Source organism: Gracilinanus agilis, chromosome 2 (assembly GCF_016433145.1).
Source record: "Gracilinanus agilis isolate LMUSP501 chromosome 2, AgileGrace, whole genome shotgun sequence".
Lineage (NCBI taxonomy): Eukaryota > Metazoa > Chordata > Mammalia > Didelphimorphia > Didelphidae > Gracilinanus > Gracilinanus agilis.
This window is the reverse complement of record NC_058131.1, coordinates 461,943,666-461,966,348: the sequence shown is the minus strand read 5'-3', so window position 1 is coordinate 461,966,348 and position 22,683 is coordinate 461,943,666. Positions and strand designations below refer to the sequence as shown.

At 37.3% G+C, this 22,683-nt stretch overlaps 1 protein-coding gene across 4 annotated transcripts in view; it reads right to left on the bottom strand.

Moving 5' to 3' along the window:
- The window catches only part of MAX (MYC associated factor X), a 30,117-nt gene extending 16,341 nt beyond the window's left edge, over positions 1–13,776 (bottom strand). For 2 of the 4 annotated variants that reach the window (XM_044664840.1, XM_044664841.1), the window contains exons 1-3: positions 13,573–13,776; positions 12,801–12,827; positions 4,958–5,065 (exon numbers count right to left, since the gene is read on the bottom strand). In XM_044664840.1, coding sequence (XP_044520775.1) covers positions 4,958–5,065; positions 12,801–12,827; positions 13,573–13,608 — 171 coding nt within the window. In that variant the 5' untranslated portion in view covers positions 13,609–13,776. The remainder of the gene's footprint in view (positions 1–4,957; positions 5,066–12,800; positions 12,828–13,572) is intronic. The other 2 variants (XM_044664842.1, XM_044664843.1) reach the window with 1 other exon arrangement.
- Between the last annotated feature and the right edge of the window lie 8,907 nt (positions 13,777–22,683).

Sequence of the window (22,683 nt, the reverse complement as noted above, 5' to 3'; positions counted from 1 at the left end):
TAATAAGCCCTTAGTAGGGCCAGGTTGTTTAAAGAGAGAACCAGGTAGATTAGAAAAACAGCAAAATTAAGCTTCCACACTGGTCAGCACTGGGATTGGATCAATGAAAGAATGACTGACTGACTGACTGACTTCTTCTTCTTCTTCTTCTCCCTCTCTCTCTCATTAGAAAAAGTTTGTTGAAGGCTGTCCTTTCCTTTAATCATATGAATGGGATTGGTGAAATGCAGTTCTTTAGTTCCAAAGCCAACTTCAACAGGAGACAAAGGTGGCAGGTTGCTATTTCTACTTACAAGATATATCAGTAAGTGTACCACCTAGATCCTTACCAAGTAAGCAGGATGTAATATTAATGCGAATGAAACCTTCCTTCACCCAATCATCAGTGAACACCAGCATTTTTGAGGCAAACCCTATTCTTTTGGTCAGAAGCAAATATGAGTAAGATTTGCTTAGGCCAAAATTCATTTAAGATTTGCTTTTATTATTAATGATATTGGTTCTATCTTGATTAGCTGAATTTGTGTCCTAGCTCAATTTACCAAAAGTACAATGCATATAAGCAGTGTGTACTGGACTCAAGAATTAAACCTCAGATGAAAAGCACTTTGCAAAGGGTCAAAATTTATGCTTATTACATGGGAAGTATGCTTTGATAGCTACCAAGAGTAACCTTCTGGAGGCTTTATAAACCTCCAAGAATAACAATTATACATTCATCTCCATTAATGTAGCCATGTGGGCTTTACAATCTTTGAATGATCCCTAACTCTGCAAACCTACACCCTACTTAAAATATGTAGCCAGGGTATTTTATCAGTAGCACAGAAATGTTACAGTTTAGGAAAGTATAGAAAAATCTCATCTAACTCAATATGCTAAGAAAAAACAAAAAACATTCAAGTAGTAATTCCATCAGCAGACATGATGATCACTTCGTTTTTTTAAGCAAAAGATGATGTGTAATTAGAATTTTGTACCCCAGGACTCCATTTCCCAGAATCCGAATTTCGTCCTTACTTTACATCCTTATATTTTGGAGATAAAGGTTCTGAAACCCTGCCCCTCTTGGCTCTCTTCTCCTGCTTTCGCTGTCTGGTAAACTTGTCTTTACTCGGGCTTTATATATTTCCTCTACTTCAAGTGATTATTAATAAATCTTATAAAATATAATACTTGAGTTAGTGAATATTAATTTTAATCTTAGAGTGATCATGTTCAATAGGACTTATTCACCAGTTGGGAAACAAAGGACCAATAGTATCTGGCTTCTGTATTTCAAGAACAGATTCTCTCTGTAAGCAGTCCCTGCCCAAGTCAAAGACCAACTTAATCAATGTTAATATCCACATTACCAGAAAGGCAGTTCCAAGAAAAATTGTGTTGAAGTCCTAATACTTAATAGAACTGTGATCAGGTAAATGTTTAAATCAGGTAAATGTTTAAATCAGGTAAATGTTTAACAATTGGCTCTACAGTAAATGCCTTCATGATATACTTTAATAACATATTTGCAATCATTAAAAAAAAAAATTTTTAAACCCTTAACTTCTGTTTTAGAATCAATACATTTTGATTCTAAAGCAGAAGAGTGGTAAGGGCTAGACAATGGGTTAAATGACTTGCCCAGGGTCACACAGCTAGGAAGTGTATGAGGCCAAATTGAACCCAGGACCTCCCATCTCTGGGCCTGTCAATCCACTGAGCCACCCAGCTGCCCCCTGCAATCACTTTTTAAAGTCTAGAAAATCAACTAAACAATAAAACAAGCCCTGATTTGTATAGTTTGCTGATTTTTGAGGAGTAAACACCAACACTAAAAATTTAGTGATTTAACTTCTCTTATCTTCACTGCAAAATAGGAATAATATTACATACTTCTGCTTTGTAAAAGATGTATAAAGGTATGCCTTGTAAATGTATAAGCATACACATGTGCAAGTTATTACTATTTTAAACATGATTTCATACCAAAGAATTACATCTGGCTGCCCAGAGACTGAATGGAATAATTTAGAGGTGATTAGGCTAGAAGTACTTTGCCTGAAAACTGCTCTCAAATGCTAAGAGATGGAGAATTATAAAGTGATTTAAGTGTGAATTGTTATAATTAATATCATTAAGTCAATTGATACAGGGATGTTCAAAGTTAGAAAGAGACTCAGGGACATCTGGCCTAAGCTATTGCAGTTATGCTGCCAGAAGTCTACACATTAAAGACTTTCTTTTATAGCTATTCATTGTCACCCTCTGAATTACCATAAGGCAAATGAAGAGCGTGTCACTTTCCTTTGATTTAAATACATTTTTAAAAACTGCAACAATAGATAAGAGCCTAGAAGCCTGATAAATCAATTTGGCCTCTCTGAATTCACTATACAATATCCAAAGGGAAAAGGAGTGATGAAGTATAACACCTTTAAAACTGCAAGTTTTTTTTGAATAAAATAGGACTAAGGGGTTTAGAGTTGTTAGCGTCAACTTCATTTAATCACTTTTGCTGAGAAAATGCTGTGAGGGCATTCAACCAACTTCAGAAATAAAACTTTTTGATGAGGTTGTGGTGAATGGCAAATGATTTCAGTCTTCTTGGCTACAAACTCTAGCTATGGAACTAGGTTCATTATTTTGATTCAATACAACAGGAAATCATGAGATTAATTTTTTTCCTTGAAGTTAAAAAAAAAGTATAATGTGCTATATACAGGAGGACTAAAGTAAAGAACAAAATCAAGATTGGTTATTAGGACTTTGGGGAGGATGTTTTTTCTGTGTAAAAAATATTATCTATAGGAGATAAAAACAAAAGTGATAAATAATAAGTTAAGCCTCTTTATAAGGTCCTAGGTATCAAGACATTAGAGTTGCTCCCTTTTTGGAACACCAAACTAGTGCTAGAAATAACATGACATAGCAATATTCAAAAGTCGACATGTATAATAACGCTTATAGAGTTTAAATTTAAACTTTAAAGTTTATGGATATGTGATAGTAAAATGCACGAATTCCCAATGACTCAGATTGGCATGTGATACATGTACTTTGTACACATGCACTTTGAGAGGGTGAGACTGTCACCAGCTGCTCAGACTTCTTGGTCTGTCACTGTGCTGCACCCAGAAATGCTACTGTTCAAGATAAGTATCTTTACTTCAGGGCCAAAATCTAACTTAAAGAAAATTCTGGTTCCGTAACACCAGGTACTCACATAGCTTATTTACATATTCTTTTGATAAAAGTTGAACCTAATCCATGGCTTAGTCCCATGGAAGACTGACCACATCTTAGAGGATACTTCCAGCATTCTGACTTATTGAATATCAATGTGAGTGTCATAAAGTCATAATAGAAAAAATCATAATAGTTCCAAAAACATCCTAGCCCCTCGAATCCAAATTGGATCTTGGCTAAGTGCAAAACCAGACTTCTACCCAAAGAAAGCTATTCAAATCACTCCTATAAGTGAAGGTTTTCTTTTCTTTTTTAATAACCCTTTCTTTTTGTCTTAGCATCAACAATTGATTCTAAGACAGAAAGAGCGGTAAAGGACAATGCAATTGGAGTTAAGTGATTTGCCCAGGGTCACAGAGCTAGAAAGTGTCTGAGGTCACAAGACCTACCATTTCCAGGCCTGGCTTTCTATCCATTGAGCTACCTAGATGCCCCAGCAAAAGTTTTCTTAAAGAAATGGTTGTCTTATGATTTCGACACCAGAGAGATACAAGTCTTCTTTCCAGGATAATTCACTCTACTGAATTGTTATGATGCATTTACATAGTTATAGTTTATATTGAAAATAAAACTTTATGAAAACAGATGTTTTCCCCTCAAATTCTATAGATTGACCCTCCTCCACAGCCTTTTGCTTTGCTTTCAAATATGGAAACAGCTGGTGACTGCCTCTCTAGGGAAACAATAATTTTTGGAAGGCCATCCAATTTATGAGGACATCAGTTTTCCTTTATGTCTCTCTCCACAAAGGAGACTGTCTCTGAAAAAGAGTTACTAGAGGGCAGCTGGGTAGCTCAGTGGAGTGAGAGTCAGGCCTAGAGACAGGAGGTCCTAGGTTCAAACCTGGCCTCAGCCACTTCCCAGCTGTGTGACCCTGGGCAAGTCACTTGACCCCCATTGCCCACCCTTACCAATCTTCCACCTATGAGACAATACACCGAAGTACAAGGGTTTAAAAAAAAACACAAAAACAAAACAAAAAAAAAGAGTTACTAGAACTAGGTTCACAGATGGTTCTGAAATTTTTCATTTGTAGGCACAAAGAACAATCATGAAGCACTAGCACAGTAATAAGTTTTGCCATTTTGGGTCCATCGTTAGGGTCTGAAAGGAGAGTGCATGTTTGTTAATGGGTGAGAGTCTATGAAAAGAAATATTCTCAAAATATGATAGAGGCTCATCTTATGTAATATTTTCTAAGTTTTTTTTTTCTAATTTCTAATTTTATTTCAGCTCTACATGATTCTTGGTATTTAATAAATAATAAAATATCACCCAAATGAGTATTTAATAAACAGCCCCATTAATTCTCATAAAGTTTGGTAGAGGTAAATGGGAAAAGGTAAGTTAAGCATTCTATGTAGTTTTCTGTTGTAAGTGAAGCAAGAATTAAAAAATGTTTATGAATTATAGTATTACTGCTTGCCTTCTCTCCAGGAGGAGAGAAGGAAAAGAGGAAGAGAATTTGGAACTAAAAAAAAAGTTTAATAAATTGTTTTTACATGTAATTAGAAAAAATATATCAAAATCAAAAATAGAAAAAAAGCATCTGCATTAGGCTTAACGGCACCATAGACAATAAAATAATACCAGCAATTAATATATATGAACACACACAAAATAATTATTATACTATATACCTTTGGATGCTTTTTCTTTCCAGGCATGTATGTCTGAAAGGGAAGTCAAACTAAGGGTATCCTATTAGCTTTCTCAATAAACTCACCTTCTCTCCTTGTAGTGATGGGACTGAGTCCCGCAAACTGTGAAAGCTATCTTTGATGTGGTCCCTGCGCTTTCGCTCCAGTGCATTATGATGAGCTCGTTTGTCAGCCTGAAAAAGAAAAAGAGAAAGCAAATCAGAACCAACATTTCCAATAGACAGCACCAGAGGGACCAGGTTTTATTCCAGAGGCGTATGCTGTCAGTGATGTCCCTGGCAACTGGACTAGGAAGCCCTGCATTGAAGGGGGTAATTGTGTGGGGAAGGGTCTCCAAACTAGGCCCTGTTAGAGGCAGAAAAAAGGGTGAATAGCAGCAAGGTCTGTGGCAGGAACATCCAAGGCAGTTCGACATATCTGGTTCATGCACAAGTAAAATAAGTTATTTATGGGAGCAAAATGTGATTCTCTTGGAATGAGTCCTTTCCCCAACCTTCCTGATACAACAGTCAATGATTGGTAGTAACAAAATTCCAAGTAGACACAAAGTGCAATCATATCCACTAATGAAAGCTCCCCTTAACATATGCCCAAAGAAAGAATAAATTATACACACTATGTTTTTGCCTAAAAGAAGCCCATCATGGTGATTTTCTACTCTGTTTTCCTATATGTAATATTCCCATTTGTGACCTTTCCAGTTTGTTCACAAGAAAGAGACCTCTGAGACTAATTGGGAAAACAAAATAAGGACCAAGATTCCAACTCTATTTAGGCTTCCTGATTCTTAAAATCCATGCCAAGGGTTTCCCCTTCAAACAAACTTCTGCCAGATATGCAGAGTTCTTAGATGGCAAAGCTTTCAACTTCCACATGCGCAGAATAAATGCTCCCTAGGCACCTGTTGCAAAACACATTTACTTGGCAGGATTCAAATACCCACAAATCAATCTGTTTGTCTTAAACCACTTAAAATCACAAACAAGAACAATCATATAGGGACATATAGGATGTCAATCACTGGGCTTCAAAAAGGGGAATGGCTTCAAATAGGAGATAGTATAGGTTACTGTCTCAACCCAAGTGAAAAGGGTTATTAGTTAAGTCTTATGATAGAAGGCAAGTGCTATTACTACTCTAAAGTAAGGATATAAATCATATCTAGGTTGTAAAGAGTTATGGGAAAGACTTTAGACTGAGAATTTACTTAGCATACCAGTGAGATCATCATTTATATAGCTCCATTGGGTTGACCTAAAGAACAAAGTTATGTCCAAAAGGAAAGTACAAGTTAAACTTATATAGGGAACATCAAGAACTTTTAAAATGAAGTTGCAAAAACTATTATTCAATTAGGCACTGGAATACTATATTAGGTCCTAAAAGACGTACTTTGCTGTAATTAGTAAGCCCTTACTTTATTTCTGTGATTTGAAAACATGATTTTAAAGAGGGGATCTAATAAGACTTGAACTATACATTCTCAATATAAGACTCAACCATTAAACAGAAAGGAGTGACTAGCATAGAAGAGGCAGCTGTTATAACTTTAGTTACATCCTGATTCCAAAATACAGCATCCTATCTTACTGCTCTAATTTAACTGAACACATGGTTCCCATCACAGTTATGGACAGGGAACTGCCAGAGAACACAACTTTTCCTTTTCTAAGACATATGACTGGGCAGGTTCTAAAAGCCAGTTACCTTGTTAACTAAGTAATGAGGACACTATCCTGAATCATAGCTATATCATTAAATAAGGAAAAACCTTAGGAAAACTATTAGACAACCTTGGTTGATCCAATGATTTTTCATCTATTAGACCATCTGAACATACTGTATTGTCTAATTGTAAAAATCAAAAGGATGAAATAACATTTAGCACACCTGTTCCCTCCCCCTGATCCAACATCCCTGCCAACATTTACCTTTTCCTAGGACAAAGTTGCAAAGCTTGGGAGAGCAAGCTAAACTATCTAAAGTGGCCAACGCACTGGCTATTCAGAATGTAACTGGCTCTCCAGGATCCTCTATTCCATTGATAATATTCTCTGCAAATTAAACATATACCTTTAGTCTTCAACAGGGACACACATTCAACAGCCCATGATTCTCTTGCCTATTACAGTATCCTAATTCCTTGCCTTCCTTTCATCTCAATGCTACTCAGTTTAAAGGACTGTACAAAGAAGCAACATTATGAAAATGCAATTATAATCCATCCTGATTCTCTCTCTTTACCACCACCACCACCCCCAACCAAGATTTCCTCTCATTCTTAGGAGAGCCTTACAAATATGTTAGAAATCAAAGTGGACCTGATTTCACTAGGTCCTAAATTAGTTAGGTGGAGCTAAGCACTATTTAAGACCAAAATCATCCCCATAATGCACTCCTCTCTTCCCATTCACTGAGCTCTGAAAGGACTCAAATGGACAACAAGCCTTTTGGTTGGAGAACTGTAAGTGAACTTGGCTTTCAACCATCAACAGAAATCTTGGCTTGTTATTTGGGGAGCAAGCCAAATTTGAAAAGTTGGCTCAACAATGCAGGCAGCACAGTTTGTTGCCTGGTAGAAAGCCTAGGCTGGAGACTGTTGTTCTCAAAGCAGTGGATGGAATTACAAGAGTGGTTCCAGGACCAATTTAACTAGTAGAAGAGAGAAATTAAAAAAAAAAAAAATCCCTGCTGCCATGTCCACCCCCAAATCACTACACCTATCAACGGCCAACCTGTGAAGCTCTTAGAGATGAATGAGATGAGGAAAATGCCCTCTGCTAGCCCTATCTACAAAATTCACCTAATGTATGTTAGAAATACTCAGGACTAACTACATACTTCAAGTCACAACTAAGGCAAATCTATATTAAATAACAGATCTCTTATCCATATTTCTAGTGGCCCAGGAACCTACAGAAATCCTTTAGGCAAAGCTGACAACTGATCTTGGCATAGACACATTCAATGTCAAATCAGGGAAGTTTGACAACACTGTCTACCATTCATCAGAATGATATGGCTATCTGCCAGACTACTATTATTCATCAATGCCTTGTTAAGTACATTCACAAGCTGGCATTTCCTAGTTTACTATGAAGGAAATCTCACCTTGGCTAGTGATTACTGCCAATGTGTGGCATATGGTTTTCCTCCATAGGTACGCACACACAAAATGTGTAAGGATGTGTGCAGTGTACAAAAGTCAAATTCAGATGATCCTGTTCTGTCCTGTGTGGGGAAAGGTCTTTCATAAGGATAAAGTGACAATGAAAGTACCTTTCTTTAGTCAACCAAACTATCTAGAGGATGACAATTCCTGGAGTGGCCAATAAGTCCAAGGAAAAACTTACCAACAGGCACCCTAGAGATAGCAATTGCAGATGCTGCCTCTTCTCAAATAAACTGGATTCATGGTGCCTGCCAAAGTAGCATTCCTTCAGGCCATCCCAGGCTTACAAAAATACTATGGGATACTGAAGGGTGGCCCACAGATGCTCAACAGGAACTCGGGCACAAAAGAGCTTCCAGCTTTGACTTCTCTGCCAAGGTCTTTATTCTTCCATTCAGTTCTCCTTCCACTGAACTTCCCACAGATGCAGCCAGAATAAAAATCTTCTACAATTTGTCCATCTATCCCTGACTCTAACAAGTACATGTTAAGTTGTTAAATGTTAAAAGCAAATGCCATTTTTTAGCCATGTTGCTTAACTTGCAGGAAGGTTGATACAGTCTGATGGATTCTGCTCAAAAGTAGGGGAAATTTATTTAAAATATTTCCTTCTGACTTTCTGAATATAGAAAATATCTTCATTCAAATTTCTCTATTACCTAGCATCCTTTTCTCTGAAAACAAGTAAATCATAAGACAGTACAGAGAAATACCTCATCAGGCTGGTTTCCCAAAACTAATACAGCTATACATATCTCCCCAAAATACAGAGAAACTGATAACTTGCCTGACACAGGGTAGCAATCCACCACAACTCATAGATTTTTAAAAAATTTCTGAGTTTGAGTTTAAGAGCGAAATTACTATAAAATCCTGGTGATATAATTACCACAACCATCAATAAAGTCTCTACTTAAAAAATCCTTATCTGATTTCATCCATGTACTTACTACACAGTTGACATATATGTCTGGGTGAACAATAAGTGTTCAGGAATTACATAGCTATAGTTTTGTGTCAGAAAACTAGTCTTTCTGATTCCAGCTTGGCTCTTTTTTCATCATGTGACTATTTTTCTATAACTAAGTTTATTGCAATAAGACTTTATGGCCTGGGCCTGTGATTTCACTAGGGGAAGAAATTCCCTCAAGGGGGAATTTATATTTATCCCATCTATATTTATTCGTAACTGTTTTGCAACTTATAGTTTTAGAAGGCTCTGGAATACAGAGAGGTTAAGTGACTTGCCTCAGTGTCACATAGCTAATATGTGGCAGGTAGGCCTTGAACCCAGCTTGTCCTGATTCCAAGGACAGCTGTCTATTCTGCTCCTGACATTATTAGTAATAAATATAATGGGGGCTCAAAACTTTTTTTTAAACCCTTACAATCTGTCTTAGAATCAATACACTGTATTGGTTCCAAGGCTTATAAGAGTGGTAAGGGCTAGGCATGCCCAGGGTCACACAGCTAGGAAGTGTCTGGCACCAGATTTGAACTCGGGATCTCCCTATGTTTAGGCCCAACTCTTTATCCATTGAATCAAAATAGCTACCCCAGGGCTCAAAACTGTTAGAAGATCCGAGCACTCCTCTCAATTCTTAGGGGAGATACAAATGATATTATCTTACCTCAAAAACCTAGCATTACTCTGAAGTCTCCTGAAAGATTCAACCTGATCAACAGAAAATTCCAACCAGCAATGGCGGTAGCCTGCAGTGATATAAATATACCAAAGCCCATAGGAAGAAAAATATTAATTCAAGTTTCCCACAAGTTTATTTGAGAAAATAACTCTTATATTGAGTCAGAATATTAAGACAAAGCTAGAATACTTACAACTATTTGAAGGTAACTGCTTGTTGCCCAAAGTCCCAGCTTTCCCTTGAAACATGATTAGCATAATATGTCATCACATTACAGGTCATTTACTAGAAAAAAAATTGTTTAAGAGCATAGGAAATGTCTGGCTAGAATCCTGAATTCCTTTTCAAACTGGTCAACTAGTCCAACACTGTAGTCATACTGCAGAAAATCACTTTTAAATAGAATTATAAAAGCAAGGCACAGCTACCTTATTAATAGCAATAAAAGACTAGTCAGGAACCAAAGACTTTGGAATTTCAGCACTGTAGTTAATCACTGCAAAAGAGGCAGAATACATATATCACTTGTGCCATAAAACTCATTCATTCTACTAACATAAGAGTACTTTTCTAATTTCAAATCTGAAACATAGATCTGCTCTCCTTCCATCCTGAATGCATTACAATTCTGATAAGCAAGTATCTTGGAGAGGCTAACATACTTCACATCAGAAATGTAATTGCACAAACCTGTTTTTAAACTTCTAGAAGATATGCTGAAATTGCAGAATGCTAAGCTAGCATGAAGAACAATTTCTTCTAAATACTTCCAGGTCTCACATAGTTGTATTCAGAGTTTAAAACCATTCCTGTGGAATGTCACCAAAACAGAAAGAAAACAGAAAAAGAGTATGTGCAAAAAGTCCACATAGCAAATTCCTCCATTATTTAAGCATTTATAGAATTAAAAGAAAAGGAAAATAAATCACTTGGGATTCTTACCAAATGGTAATTTATATCATAGGAAATATTCTCCAAGTCATTCTTCTGAATTATTCAGATTATATGCTTCTAAGTCAAGCTTATTTTTTCTATTAGTCTTTATCTTTTGCATGTATCCTAGAACATATTAAATTCAGTTTCACTTTCTCTTACAATTAGCTTTATTTCCTGCTTCATGTCAGTCTTTTATGTCTCATGACACAGGATTTTTATACCTGTAAAACAATATTCTACAAAGAAGTAATTTAAAGTCCTTAAAATATTGGTCCACATTATTCAAATTTTTTTTTCCTGCTATTCCAGCTTGATTTTCCTTCAGAAGTCAAGGTCTAATGCATCCTCCATAATGAGAAATTTCTTTCAATAAAAAAAAAAAAAAATGACCAGGCTTTCAGTTTTAGAGTACAAACTTGTTAATCATATGAAGGGGCATTCTTACTTCTCTACCAAGCCCTGATAATTGTTTGTGATATTGAAAAACATGCTTTTAATATATCTGCCTCTTCTTCATGCTTTTGTGATTGCCTTTATGCAAGATGTTTGAGAGTCTCTGCAAGCCAAATTAAAAAGAGGCAAAAAACAAAAACAAAAGGGTAAATTCTAGACACCTTCACACTCAGCTATAAGCTTTTAAACAAAGTCCTAAGATTAAATGATTAAGGTGCAGAGAAGTATATTTTAATCATTTCATGATTTAAAATCAATAATCATGTATAAGTCACTTGAAAATCAAAAAGGATTTGAATAAGAAATCTCTCAACAAAGAAAACAGGTTTCTTACTGAAAGACCATGACTATTTGTTCTAACTAGGAATCTGAAAAGAAAACATTTCAAGGACTCTTCCTTTCCTCCTATCACACCTGAATTAGGGCCATTTTCAGATCACATCAAGGGAATTGAGGAGAAAAGTGAAATATTTTTTGAAGTTTCACTTTAAAAAGTATAGTGTTAAAAGTGGACATACTATTAAAGGAGATTTACAACAACAACAACAAATCCAAAATAAAGATTCTGTTTCACATGTGAAATTTTCTGACAAAAACCCAACCTGTTAAAATGAATTTAAAAACAGTAACAACAACAATAAAAAAACAGAAATAAGTTTTCAGTTCCAATAGAACGATTACATCCTGGGATTTCTCTTAATAAGTTTTAAAGGCCTTCTTTTGAAGGTCCAGGTCTTTGGATAAGATTCTGAATCTTAGTTGCTGTGATAAAGCAAGTCTAATTCAGCAAGAATTTTGACTTTTAAAAATAATTATTATTACTTATTGCTCCCAATTGTAAACTATCTGGAATTTTGTTGTACTTAATTCTCCCCTTTCCCATTCTAATCTCCCTTTGTTTTATACCCCAAAAAGGTCTCTTCCCCCCCAACCTAGTTCATTAAATATCTTCAGGTTTCCACTAATTTTAGACACATATCTACATCAACTGAACCAAGCATTAAATATATTAATACAGAAAACCAAAGAAACGATCTAACACATTTTCTTATGTCTACCCCTCTTGCAAAAACTACCCACTTTCATTCCTCTCCTCCACATCAACTCCAAAGCTCTTTCTCTTTGGTTTCAAAACCTGCTTCAACCCATGAGCCTAGAACAGTGTGACATTCTGCTACTGTTCCTGGATGTGCAAGTTGTGGCTTTAATTTCTGCACTACATTCTTATGTAATACTACTATGCCCTTTAAGAAATACAGTATTCATATAGCTATTTTCATTTTTGATGATCACTTGTGCCTCCTCAGTAACAACGGTTATCTCCAAATACTGGCTTGGTTGCTTTGCCTTCAAATAAAGACAACAACTTAATTCAGACCTTCTTTCCTTTCCTGAATCCAAACTGTAGTTATGTAGATCCCTTGAATTTGATCCCTCAAGAATCAGATCCTTTCCTATGGACAAAGCTCCTCCCACTCACCTAGTCTCAATAGAACCTAACACTTAAGAATCTAGAATGATTAGATTGGCAACCCTTCTCCCCATCTATTAGAATCCCAGACGTAGGCCCCCACACCTCACCTCCAGCATTTCATTGTGTAGTTTACCATCATAACATTGAAAATAACAGAACTCTCTCTGAACCCGAAAAGGACTAGAACTGAACGGAAATGAAAATGAAATGGAGAGAAGGAGACGTACCGCAGATTGAAACCTCGGTTGCTCTTCCTGGAATAAGAGAGAGAAAAATAGAAAATATAGGAGTTATTTTTACGCTTCACATTTAAAAATAAGAAAGAAAATGCCGGCGGTGAAGGAAGCAGGGGATGGGGAATAAGCCCGACCCTCCTCCCTTCCCCCCAAGCCGGGATCCTCGAGCTGGGCTGGGGGGCGTTCATGTCTGGTGCACCGCCCCTTCTTCCGGGATCCAGTCCAGCCAAGAGGGGACAGGCTGGGGGTGGGAAGTCCTAAAAGCCCCCATTCCTCGGCCCAAGCCAAGGGCTAATTCCCACACACACACACACACCCCCCCACCCCAGAGAGAAGGAATACGGATCTTGGACGGGGTTGGAGGGGGACGGGAGAAAAATCCTGGAAACTTCCCCAGTTCCCTGGATCTGGACAATGGGCTGTGGAGTGTACCCCCATCCCGGGACCCGGGTCAGGGAGGGGGGTAGACTAGCCCCAGTGATGCTACCCTCCTCCCCTGCGGGGGTGGGGGTGGAGGAAAGGAGGGTTCCCCAAGGCCACTCCTCCCCATCCGGACTCCAGAGGCCGCGGTGGCCGGGCGGGTGAGGGAAGTGCCCGGAACGCGGCGGCGACGGCGGCCCCGTCTTGGCAGGGGAAGGACGAGAAGGAAGCGGCCCAGCCTCCGCACGCCTCCCCCGCCCCCACACCGTCCAGTTCCGTCTCTGGCCGCTGGCCCCGACCCCCAGACAGACACGCACGGGAAGGAAGAAACCCCGGGACTCACGTCGCTCTCCACCTCGATGTCATCGTTATCGCTCATTTCCTACGGCCCAGGGAGCGGCCACTGCAGCGGCGGCTGGGAAAGGGGGAGGGGTGAAGGGGAGGGGGAAGTCAGGGACAACAACAAGCCGGGCCGCACACGCTCGCTCGCTCGCTCACTCACTCACTCCCTCACTCACTCCCTCACTCACACACACACACATACACACACTCACACACACATACACACTCACTCTCACACACACACACACACACACACACACACACACAACAAGGCTAGAACCACCTCCTCACTGCAGCACCGGATCAACGGCGGCACGCACGCCCGGCCCCCAGCCCACGTGACCGGCCTCCACCGCGCAAGGGCCGCTGAGACTTGGAGTCCACTCGCCTTCAGCCGCCTAAGGACTGAAGGTCCAGGAAGGACTACAAATCCCGTTAGGCACGATCAACACTCACAGCCGCTCCGGCTTGTTGACGAGAACTAGAGCGCCTGCGTGTCCCGCGGAGGAGGGAGGCAAAAAAAAAAAAAAGGAGCGTGACGCCTTCTGGGAGTTGTAGTACTCGGCGTGGTAGGGGGGGTGGAGCGAGTAGTCAGGAGCTTTTTCTCCCAGAGCAGCCGTGGAGGCTCCTGGGTAAGGAGAGGACACGTGGAGGCTGCTGGAGCTCGGGGAGTGGAGTGGGGTGGCTGGGCACGCACGCTTTGCTGGGCAGTGGGCCTGCGGTAGAGGGTGAGGAAGTCTCTCATGCGTACGGCGCGGCGCAAGAGCGTCCTAATTATCTTACGTCGCCATGGTTTTATAATTTGCCTTCTCCACTGACTCATCCGCCGCCGGTTTCTGCGTCTAGGTGTAACTTACCTTTGGCTGCGGGGACGAGTTCTACCGAACAGAGAATCCTCTTTTCTAGTGGTAGACGCAGCTTATTTGTCACTAGTAGTGTGGGGAAAGGCTTTTAGTGTGCGAGGTATGAACTGCAGCCCGGAAGTGCGAATCCTCGTTCCAGACCCAGAATTGTTTATTCTGGGTGAAGTCTTGAACATTTTTACAGTTTGTAGCTTGTCAAGGGAGGTCCAAAAAAAATAAAATAAAATAACACTCAGTGAAATCCATCCAATTTTAAAATCCAATGAAAGGAAATTGCCACCTTTACAATTTTCAGATTATTTAAAGTGACAGAAATGGCAAATGAAGCTTGGCCCCAGAAGATGAGAAGTGGAAGCTAATAATTTGTAATTTGACATGACAGCCCCTTGTACAAGGCTTTTAGTTAATATTCTGCCCTCCTCCCTCATTATTTTATGTACTTGTAGTATATCCTCAGTATTATGTAAACTCTTTAATTAGGTATTGTTGAGGGATCAGAATTGGAACTTCCCATACAGAGTTCAGAATTGGACCTCTGAATAAGGCTATAGAATAACTAAATAATGTAATTGACTAACTGGCTGAAGTAATATATCTTATAAAATTATTTGTAAAAATGAGAAATTAATTTAAAGGCTCATAGGCTAGGTATAGAGTCAGTAAATCTCGATTTGAAAAAGACTTCAAAATCTTACCTGTTTGATTCTTTAAGTAAAAAATGGGAGGGTTTGATGAGGTTACATCTAAAGTCTCCTTTGGACCTAAATATATAATACCAATCTTTTGATTCCAGGGGGATAATTTGAACCCTAGGCCTATGATTCCAAATTCAGGACCTTTGTCACTGGAGTTATGTTTGCCTCATTTAATTTAACAAACATTTTATTAAATCTTGTGTGTGTGTTCAATTGTTCTTCAGTTGTGCCCAACTCTTCCTGATACCATTTTGTGTTTTCTTAGCTTTACTTTTTTTACTGGAATAGTTTGCCATTTCTTTTTCCAGTTAATTTTGGAGAAAAGTAAACTGAGGCAAATAGGATTAAGGAACTTTTCTGGGGTCACACAAGCTAGTAAGGCTGAAGCTAGATTTTAACCCAGGAAAATTAGTCTTCCTGACTCCTGGCCTGAAATCTACCTACTGCAACACCTAGCTTCTCTTATAAAATCTATGCCATATACAAAACCTAAACAGTCCCTTATCTTGAGGCTCACATAGCTCTACCAAACTTAAATAATAATAATAATAATTTAATAATAATAGTAATAGCTAACATTTACATTGCAATTTTATGAGGAAACAGGCTGGGAAAGTTTATGTCTTACCCAGAGACACCCAGCCACCTATCCAAGTACTTTTAAATATGATTACTCTACAACCATCTCTAAAGGTAGGAACTCAACTCAGCACCCTCTCCCAAGTGATAATTGGTTTCTCCATTTTTTAACTGATTTCTCCCTGAGTTAAAAAAAAAGTGTCTAAATCTCACCTTTCTCTGAACCTTTGAACACCTTTAAATTTCAACATAGATCTCACCATTAAAAGAAAACTGGAAGAGCAAATATTCTGAAGTATGAGTTCATACATTTTTTTCAGTGATGGCCATCTAATCAGAACTAGATATATTTTTAGTTTTTCTTTTTTAATACTAGTAGAGACAGAACCTTCCATAATGAAATGAAAGGTCCATACTCTCCCTTGCAAAACCATGTAAACTCTTAGAAATGGATGGGAAGAATGAATGAAAATATAGTTTTAGATTAACCTAGCTTTATTATAAGGAATAACATGAATCTCCATCAAAGCCCCAATCTGGTATAGAAGTAGCACTAGATTTTCAAAGTTATTTCAACCTAGTACGAGATCTAATAGGTCTTAATAAATTGGAAACCCTCTAGCTATAGGACTAGTGAAAGACCCAATATGTTTATTGTGTTAAGACCAGACTAGCTTGGAGGTCTGGAGAAACTTGTCAATAAATAATTTACCTAGAATTATTTTTTTGACTGCAGGATGTAATCTACTATGCTATCTAAGTCATGGAGGAATTTTGATGTTCATTGGTAAGAGGAATACTGACACAAATCACAGATTGCTGAAATACTGAAGTAAGTAGACAGTGAATGGTGAACATTATCAATCAATAATACAAATAATATTTATATACACAAGTTTGAAGAATGCTTCTCCTATATCATCTTACTTGATCCTCAGGCATAACAAATAGCCCCTTGAGGTTACATGGTGCAAATAATTTCCTCCACTTTACAGAAGAGAAAACTAAAACTTAGTTAAAGAGACTCAGTTAGTGTTTCACAACTATTAAGTGTCAGAGGCAAGATTTGAGCTTGCAACTTTTCTGACCTAGCTTTCTGCTGTACTTACTGTCTCAAATCTGGCCTCAGACACTTACTTGCTGTGTGACTCTGGCAAGCCACTCTTTGCCTAAGTTTTCTCATCTGAAAAATGAGCTGGAGCAGGAAATGGCAAACCACTCCAGTATCTTTGCTAAGAAAACCCCAAATAGGGTCACAAAGAGTTGGACAGGACTAAAATGACTAAACAACATACTCTACTACCATTCCAATGCATATCAGGATCCCAGATTAAATATATTATTGTGTATTTATGCTTTGTTATGTTTATTTTTGGATCAGCAAACCATTACTTGTTAGGATAACATCTGTACTTTGTAAGTATACCTACCTTGTGAATTAGATAGTTAAAATTGATCAGGTGATAAATCACTGACACCATGATTGTTCAGTGATTGACAAGAGTTACTTGTTACTTTTAAGTGTCATTTTTCAAAGGCCTCATGGACAAGTTATCCTCTCCTAGAAGGCCAAGGTGAGAATATAGAATCTATCATCTCTTAGTGCTCAGTTTCCTTCCAGTTTAGAGCTTCATTTTATCTGACTTTCACTTGGTTGATAAGGAATTAATATTCATGTGGTAGATGGGAAATACATCCCCTAGAAACCCCAGGGGTTGTTTTCTTAGCACAGTGTTATTATGCTAGATGCTTGCTATCAATGCAAATACCTCTACAAATACCTTTCTGTAAAGGTTGCTTTTTGGCATTCATGCCTGAGAACTTTTTGGTCCGTGTGGAGAGTGTGAGAATAGTTTCAGGCCCTAGTTTATTCTCAACCTTACTTGGGGGCCTTACTTATTTGGCTCTTAACTTAAAAATAATTTTTTTTTTGGTAACCAAAATACCTATAAAAAAAGTATGAAATCAATTAATTTAAAATGTATTTTATTCCCACCCACTCCTCTAGAATAAACTCAGCATTTTGATGAAGAAAAACAATTAAACTTATTTGATATTTGATAACATTGATATTATCCTAGTTGTTCCTCCACTTTTTTGGTCATGAGTGAAGGTGTTCCTCTTCAACAGGAATTTCATTATTATTATTTTTTTGTTGATGTCTTTTGTCTTTACAGCATAGTCATTTTCCTTCCTCCTCTCCAGATGAGACTCTATCTTGTGATAAAGGAACACAGATAAAAACATCCAGTAAGGAAGTCTTGCCTGATAATATATAAAATATTCTAATTTAATAGTCCCCTTTATCTCTGCTATGAGGAAGGAGGTATGCTTCAAGGTCTCTTCTCCAGTACCTTCATTTTTAATAGAAAAATGTTAAATTACGAACTTACTAATCATCAACAAACATAGATATTTCAATATACAGAAAATGGAAAAGAGGATTTTTGTGGAACTGAGCTTCTTTATATCCAGTTCTTTTTGTTCTATGAAAATTTAAAATTGAAAAAAAGATTATTGTTCTTCTACACTTGCTACATACCAATTAACATGAGCATTTCTATCTACAAAGAAGAACCAATGAAGAGAATTGTATGTGAAACCATGAATCTCCATTGTTAATAATCTATCCTTTAAAAAAGTATATAATGAATTCACCGTTAGTTTTAACACTATTTTGTTTTTCCATATCCCCTTCCAAACCAGTTTCTGTTGATCTATGTATTTTTTCCCACATTTAAGTGATTTTTTCATTCTTTGTTTTTGAACATCATTATCGCTTACCCCTCCCTCCCTGCCCTCTATCCAACTTCCATTAAAAAAAAACTCAAAACCAACACCCCCGGGGGCAACTGGGTAGCTCAGTGGATTGAGAGTCAGGCCTAGAGACAGGAGGTCCTAGGTTCAAATCCGGCCTCAGACACTTCCCAGCTGTGTGACCCTGGGCAAGTCACTTGACCCCCATTGCCCACCCTTACCACTTTTCCACATAGGAGCAAATACACAGAAGTTAAGAGTTTAAAAAAAATTAAAATAAAAAAACCCCAACACCCCCTCTTATAGCAAACAAGCATAGAGAAGCAAAATAAATATGCACATTGTTCATCTTCTATTATCTGTATATCAATCTGTATCTCTCCCACTCATTAACTCTTTCCACACTCTATAATTAATATTCTGGAGTCATGACTGGTCAGAGATTATACATTTATAAGTCTTTAAAAGTTGTTTTCTTTATTTCAGTCACTAGATAAATTATTCTTCAGTTCTGTTCTATTGGTTCATCCAAATCTTCCCAAATTTCTTTAATTAGGAGTAGCTAGGTGGAATAGTAGGCTGTGCACTGGGCCTAGAATTACTTAGATCTGAGTTCAAATTTTGTATCAGACACTTAATAGCTATGTGATCCTGGGCAAATCACTAAACCTCTGCCTCATTTTTTCTCAACTGTAAAATGGAGATAAAAAGATCGGCCAACTTTGAAAGGTTGTTGTGAAGATCAAATGAGATAATATTAACAAAAGCCCTTAGCACATAGTAAGTGCCTGACACATAGTAAATACTATACAAATATTAGCTAGTAATAGTAGTAGTAGCAGTAGTAATAATAGTACTAATAGTAGTAGTAGTAGTAGCAGTAGTAGCACCAGCAGCAACAAAAGTAGTGGTAAATAAAAGTGCTTAGCCAGTGCCAATACATTTATAAATGCTTATTACCTTTCCCTTTTTATTATATTCATATACCATGACTTGTTCAGCTGTTTCCTAATTGATGGGGATCCCCTTATTTCACAGGTATTTGTTGCAGAAAGAAGCATTACTATAGATTTTTGTACATGTGGGCTTTTTTCTTTCATCTTTGATCTTTTTGGGGGAATGAATCCAGAAGTATCACTGGGTTAAAGAGTGTGCATGGTTTAGTCCAGTGATGGGCAAACTACAGCCCATAGGCCAGATGTGGTCCCCTGAAATGTTCTATCCAGCCACCAACCATTATTCCTAATCTGACCAATACAATGAGTAGGATACAATACAAAACTTTGAAAGAGTTGCCTTAGAAACAAACTGACACATGAGTATTTCCTTTCCTTTGATCCCCTCTTCAAAAAGTTTGCCCATCTCTGGTTTAGTCTTTTTGAGTATAGTTCTAAGTTGTCCTCTAGAATTTCTGACCAATTTCATAGTTCTACCAAAAATGCCTTAGTGTGCTTGACCTTACGTATCCTCTAATGATTGGCATTTCCTCTTTTTGTCATCTTTGCTCATTTCCTAGGTATAAAGTGAGTCTCAGAGTTATTTTAATCTGTATTTTTTTTATTAGTCATTTATAACACTTTTTCATATGGTCAATGATAGCTCAGAATTCTACCCTTAAGAACTATCTGTTCATATATATTGACCATTTCTTGACTGAGGAATGGTTCTCATTTTTATATATTTAGATTAATTCCCTGTATATCTTAGCTATTAGCTTTTAATCAGAGAAATATTGAAAAGATATTTTTCCTAGTTAACTTTCTCTTCTAATTTTAACTGCATTGCTTTTGTTTGTGAAATCTTTTCAATTTCATGTAATCAGAACTGTTTATTTTATGCTTTGGGATCTGTGATAATTAGATTACACTGCCCATCTTTAGATTTAATCACCAAAGGTGAGCATACATACAATCTTGGGAGGTCCTAACCTACCTGTGCTGGAGTGAGTGACTAATCAGAATCAACTGACCTGCCCCGTGGGCGGACTATGAGAATTGTCTATTGTGATTGGACATGCAAATTAGGAGGGAGGCACAGGAAGTGATGCATAAGTGACCCCTTTAAAAGGAGAAGGTCCTCAGTCAGCTGAGGTCTTCAGTGGAAGATGGTGTCTGGTGACCAGCTTCTAGTTTTGTGAAGGGGACCTGAGGGAGCTTTGCTTGTTCGTGACTGAGATTGTTCCACGTGGTGAGTTTAAAGACTGAATCTTCCTGAACTTCTATTAAGAGACTTCCTTTTATAGACTCTGTGAATGAAGTTTGCTCCATTCACCTCTGGGCCTCAGGCCCTTTAATCCTCGGCTGAGGGTTAAGATCTACCTGGACTAATTAGTGGGATAGAGTCTTATTTCCTTACTTTCTCTCTCTCTTCTCATGTAAATAAATTTCCATAAAAGTCAATTTTGATTTGAGATTATTCTTAATTGAGGATTGATAATAGTTCAATCCTCTGGCGAGCATCTTTAATATATTGAACCCATAAAACCCCTTTTTCACCCTTAGAGATCTGTATCCCTTGTTTAGTTAAAGATTCTTCTCCTAGTTAAGAAATGTATCTCCTTCCTGTTTTTTCTACTTTGTTTATGACATGACTCTTCATATCTTAAGTCATATATCCATTTGGAATTTATGGTAGGGAATGGTGTGAGAATATTGGTCTGACCCAAATATTTTCTAGGATATATTCTGGTATTACCATTTGTTAAACAGAGAACTATTTCCTCTGAGGTTGGAGTTTTGGGGTTTATCAAATACTATGTTTGTTTCTGAATCTTATGTCCCTATTCTTTCTCATTAACTGACTTTTCTATTTTTAACCAGTATCAAATAGGTGGTTTGATTACTGCTTTTCATTATGGTTTAAGACAGGATAAATGTAGTCTCGTTACTTTCTTAATTTTTTTTTTCTTGATTTCCCTTCATTTTTATTCCTTCAGATGAATTTGTTATTTTTTCTTAGTTCTATAAAAGTAATACTTTGATAGATTTATTGATATAATATTGAATAACTAAATTAATTGAGGTAGATTTTAATTTCTATTATATTAGTATGGCCTACCTATGAAAAATTAATGTTAATGATCATGTAGGACTGCCTTTGTTATTATACAGGGCATTTTATAGTTGTATTCATAAAGTTTCTATGTGTTTTGGTAGACTCCCAAATATTTTATATATTCTATATCAAATGAAATTTCTGTTTTCCTATTGGATTTTTGTTGGAAATGTATAGAAATGCTAATGATTTATGTGAATTTATTTTATATCTTGCTACTTTATATTATGAGAGTTCTCTAGATATCGCAGGTATCCCTTCCATATTGCAGGGAATAGAAGCACACTACTCTGAGATCTAGAAAATCCATATAAAATTTTTTTCCCCTCTCTTCATACCAGAGAAGAAGTCTGAATTTTTTTCTTTTTCTCTTATGGAATGTTTATTATACTATTTGGATTAAATATTTGGTCATATGCTTTGTAGGTCAGTGTTAACATTTCTAACCTTTCTGTGTTGTTTGCTGGCTTTTGCAGCTTCTGCAAAACTGCTGCCAAATTCATTACTGTGAATATCAACAATAAAGTCCCAGCTCCCTTGCTGGCATTCAGGGCACTCCAGATCTTGTATGGACCCACCTTTCCACTGTTGTAATGGAGGAGAAGATAAAAGAATCCTTTCAGAATTCTGATTTCAAATGACACAAAGAAAAAAAAGACAAACTCTTCTTAGAGCAGAGAAAAATTTCCTTTAAAAAACAGAATGAAACAAAAAATTCAGAGATTCAATGAAGCAACAAGATACTTTATATTTATAGTAAAATTAAAAGACTGAAAAACTAAAATATGAGATATTTACTATTTTAAAAAACTGACCTGGAAAATAAGTTAAGGAAAGAATATAAAATCACTATACTCCATTAAAATCATGATTAAATTGAATGATCTGGAAGTTATTTTATTGGTTATAAATGGGGGGGGGTGGAGAAAGGAAGAAAAAAAGAAATACAATAAGGAAGAAATGAGGAAGATTAGGAAGAAATTTACCATTTCTCATAATTTGGGTGTGCCTGAAGAACATGGAGGAGGAGTGGAGGGAGCAAGAATCTAATGAAGCCCAGGCTTATCTGAACTCAACAGACTGTAGTGGAACACAAAAACATACATGCATAAAAATAGGCAGGAACAGGAAATTAGGGTTTAAGAAGAAAGATAGATTCAAGAG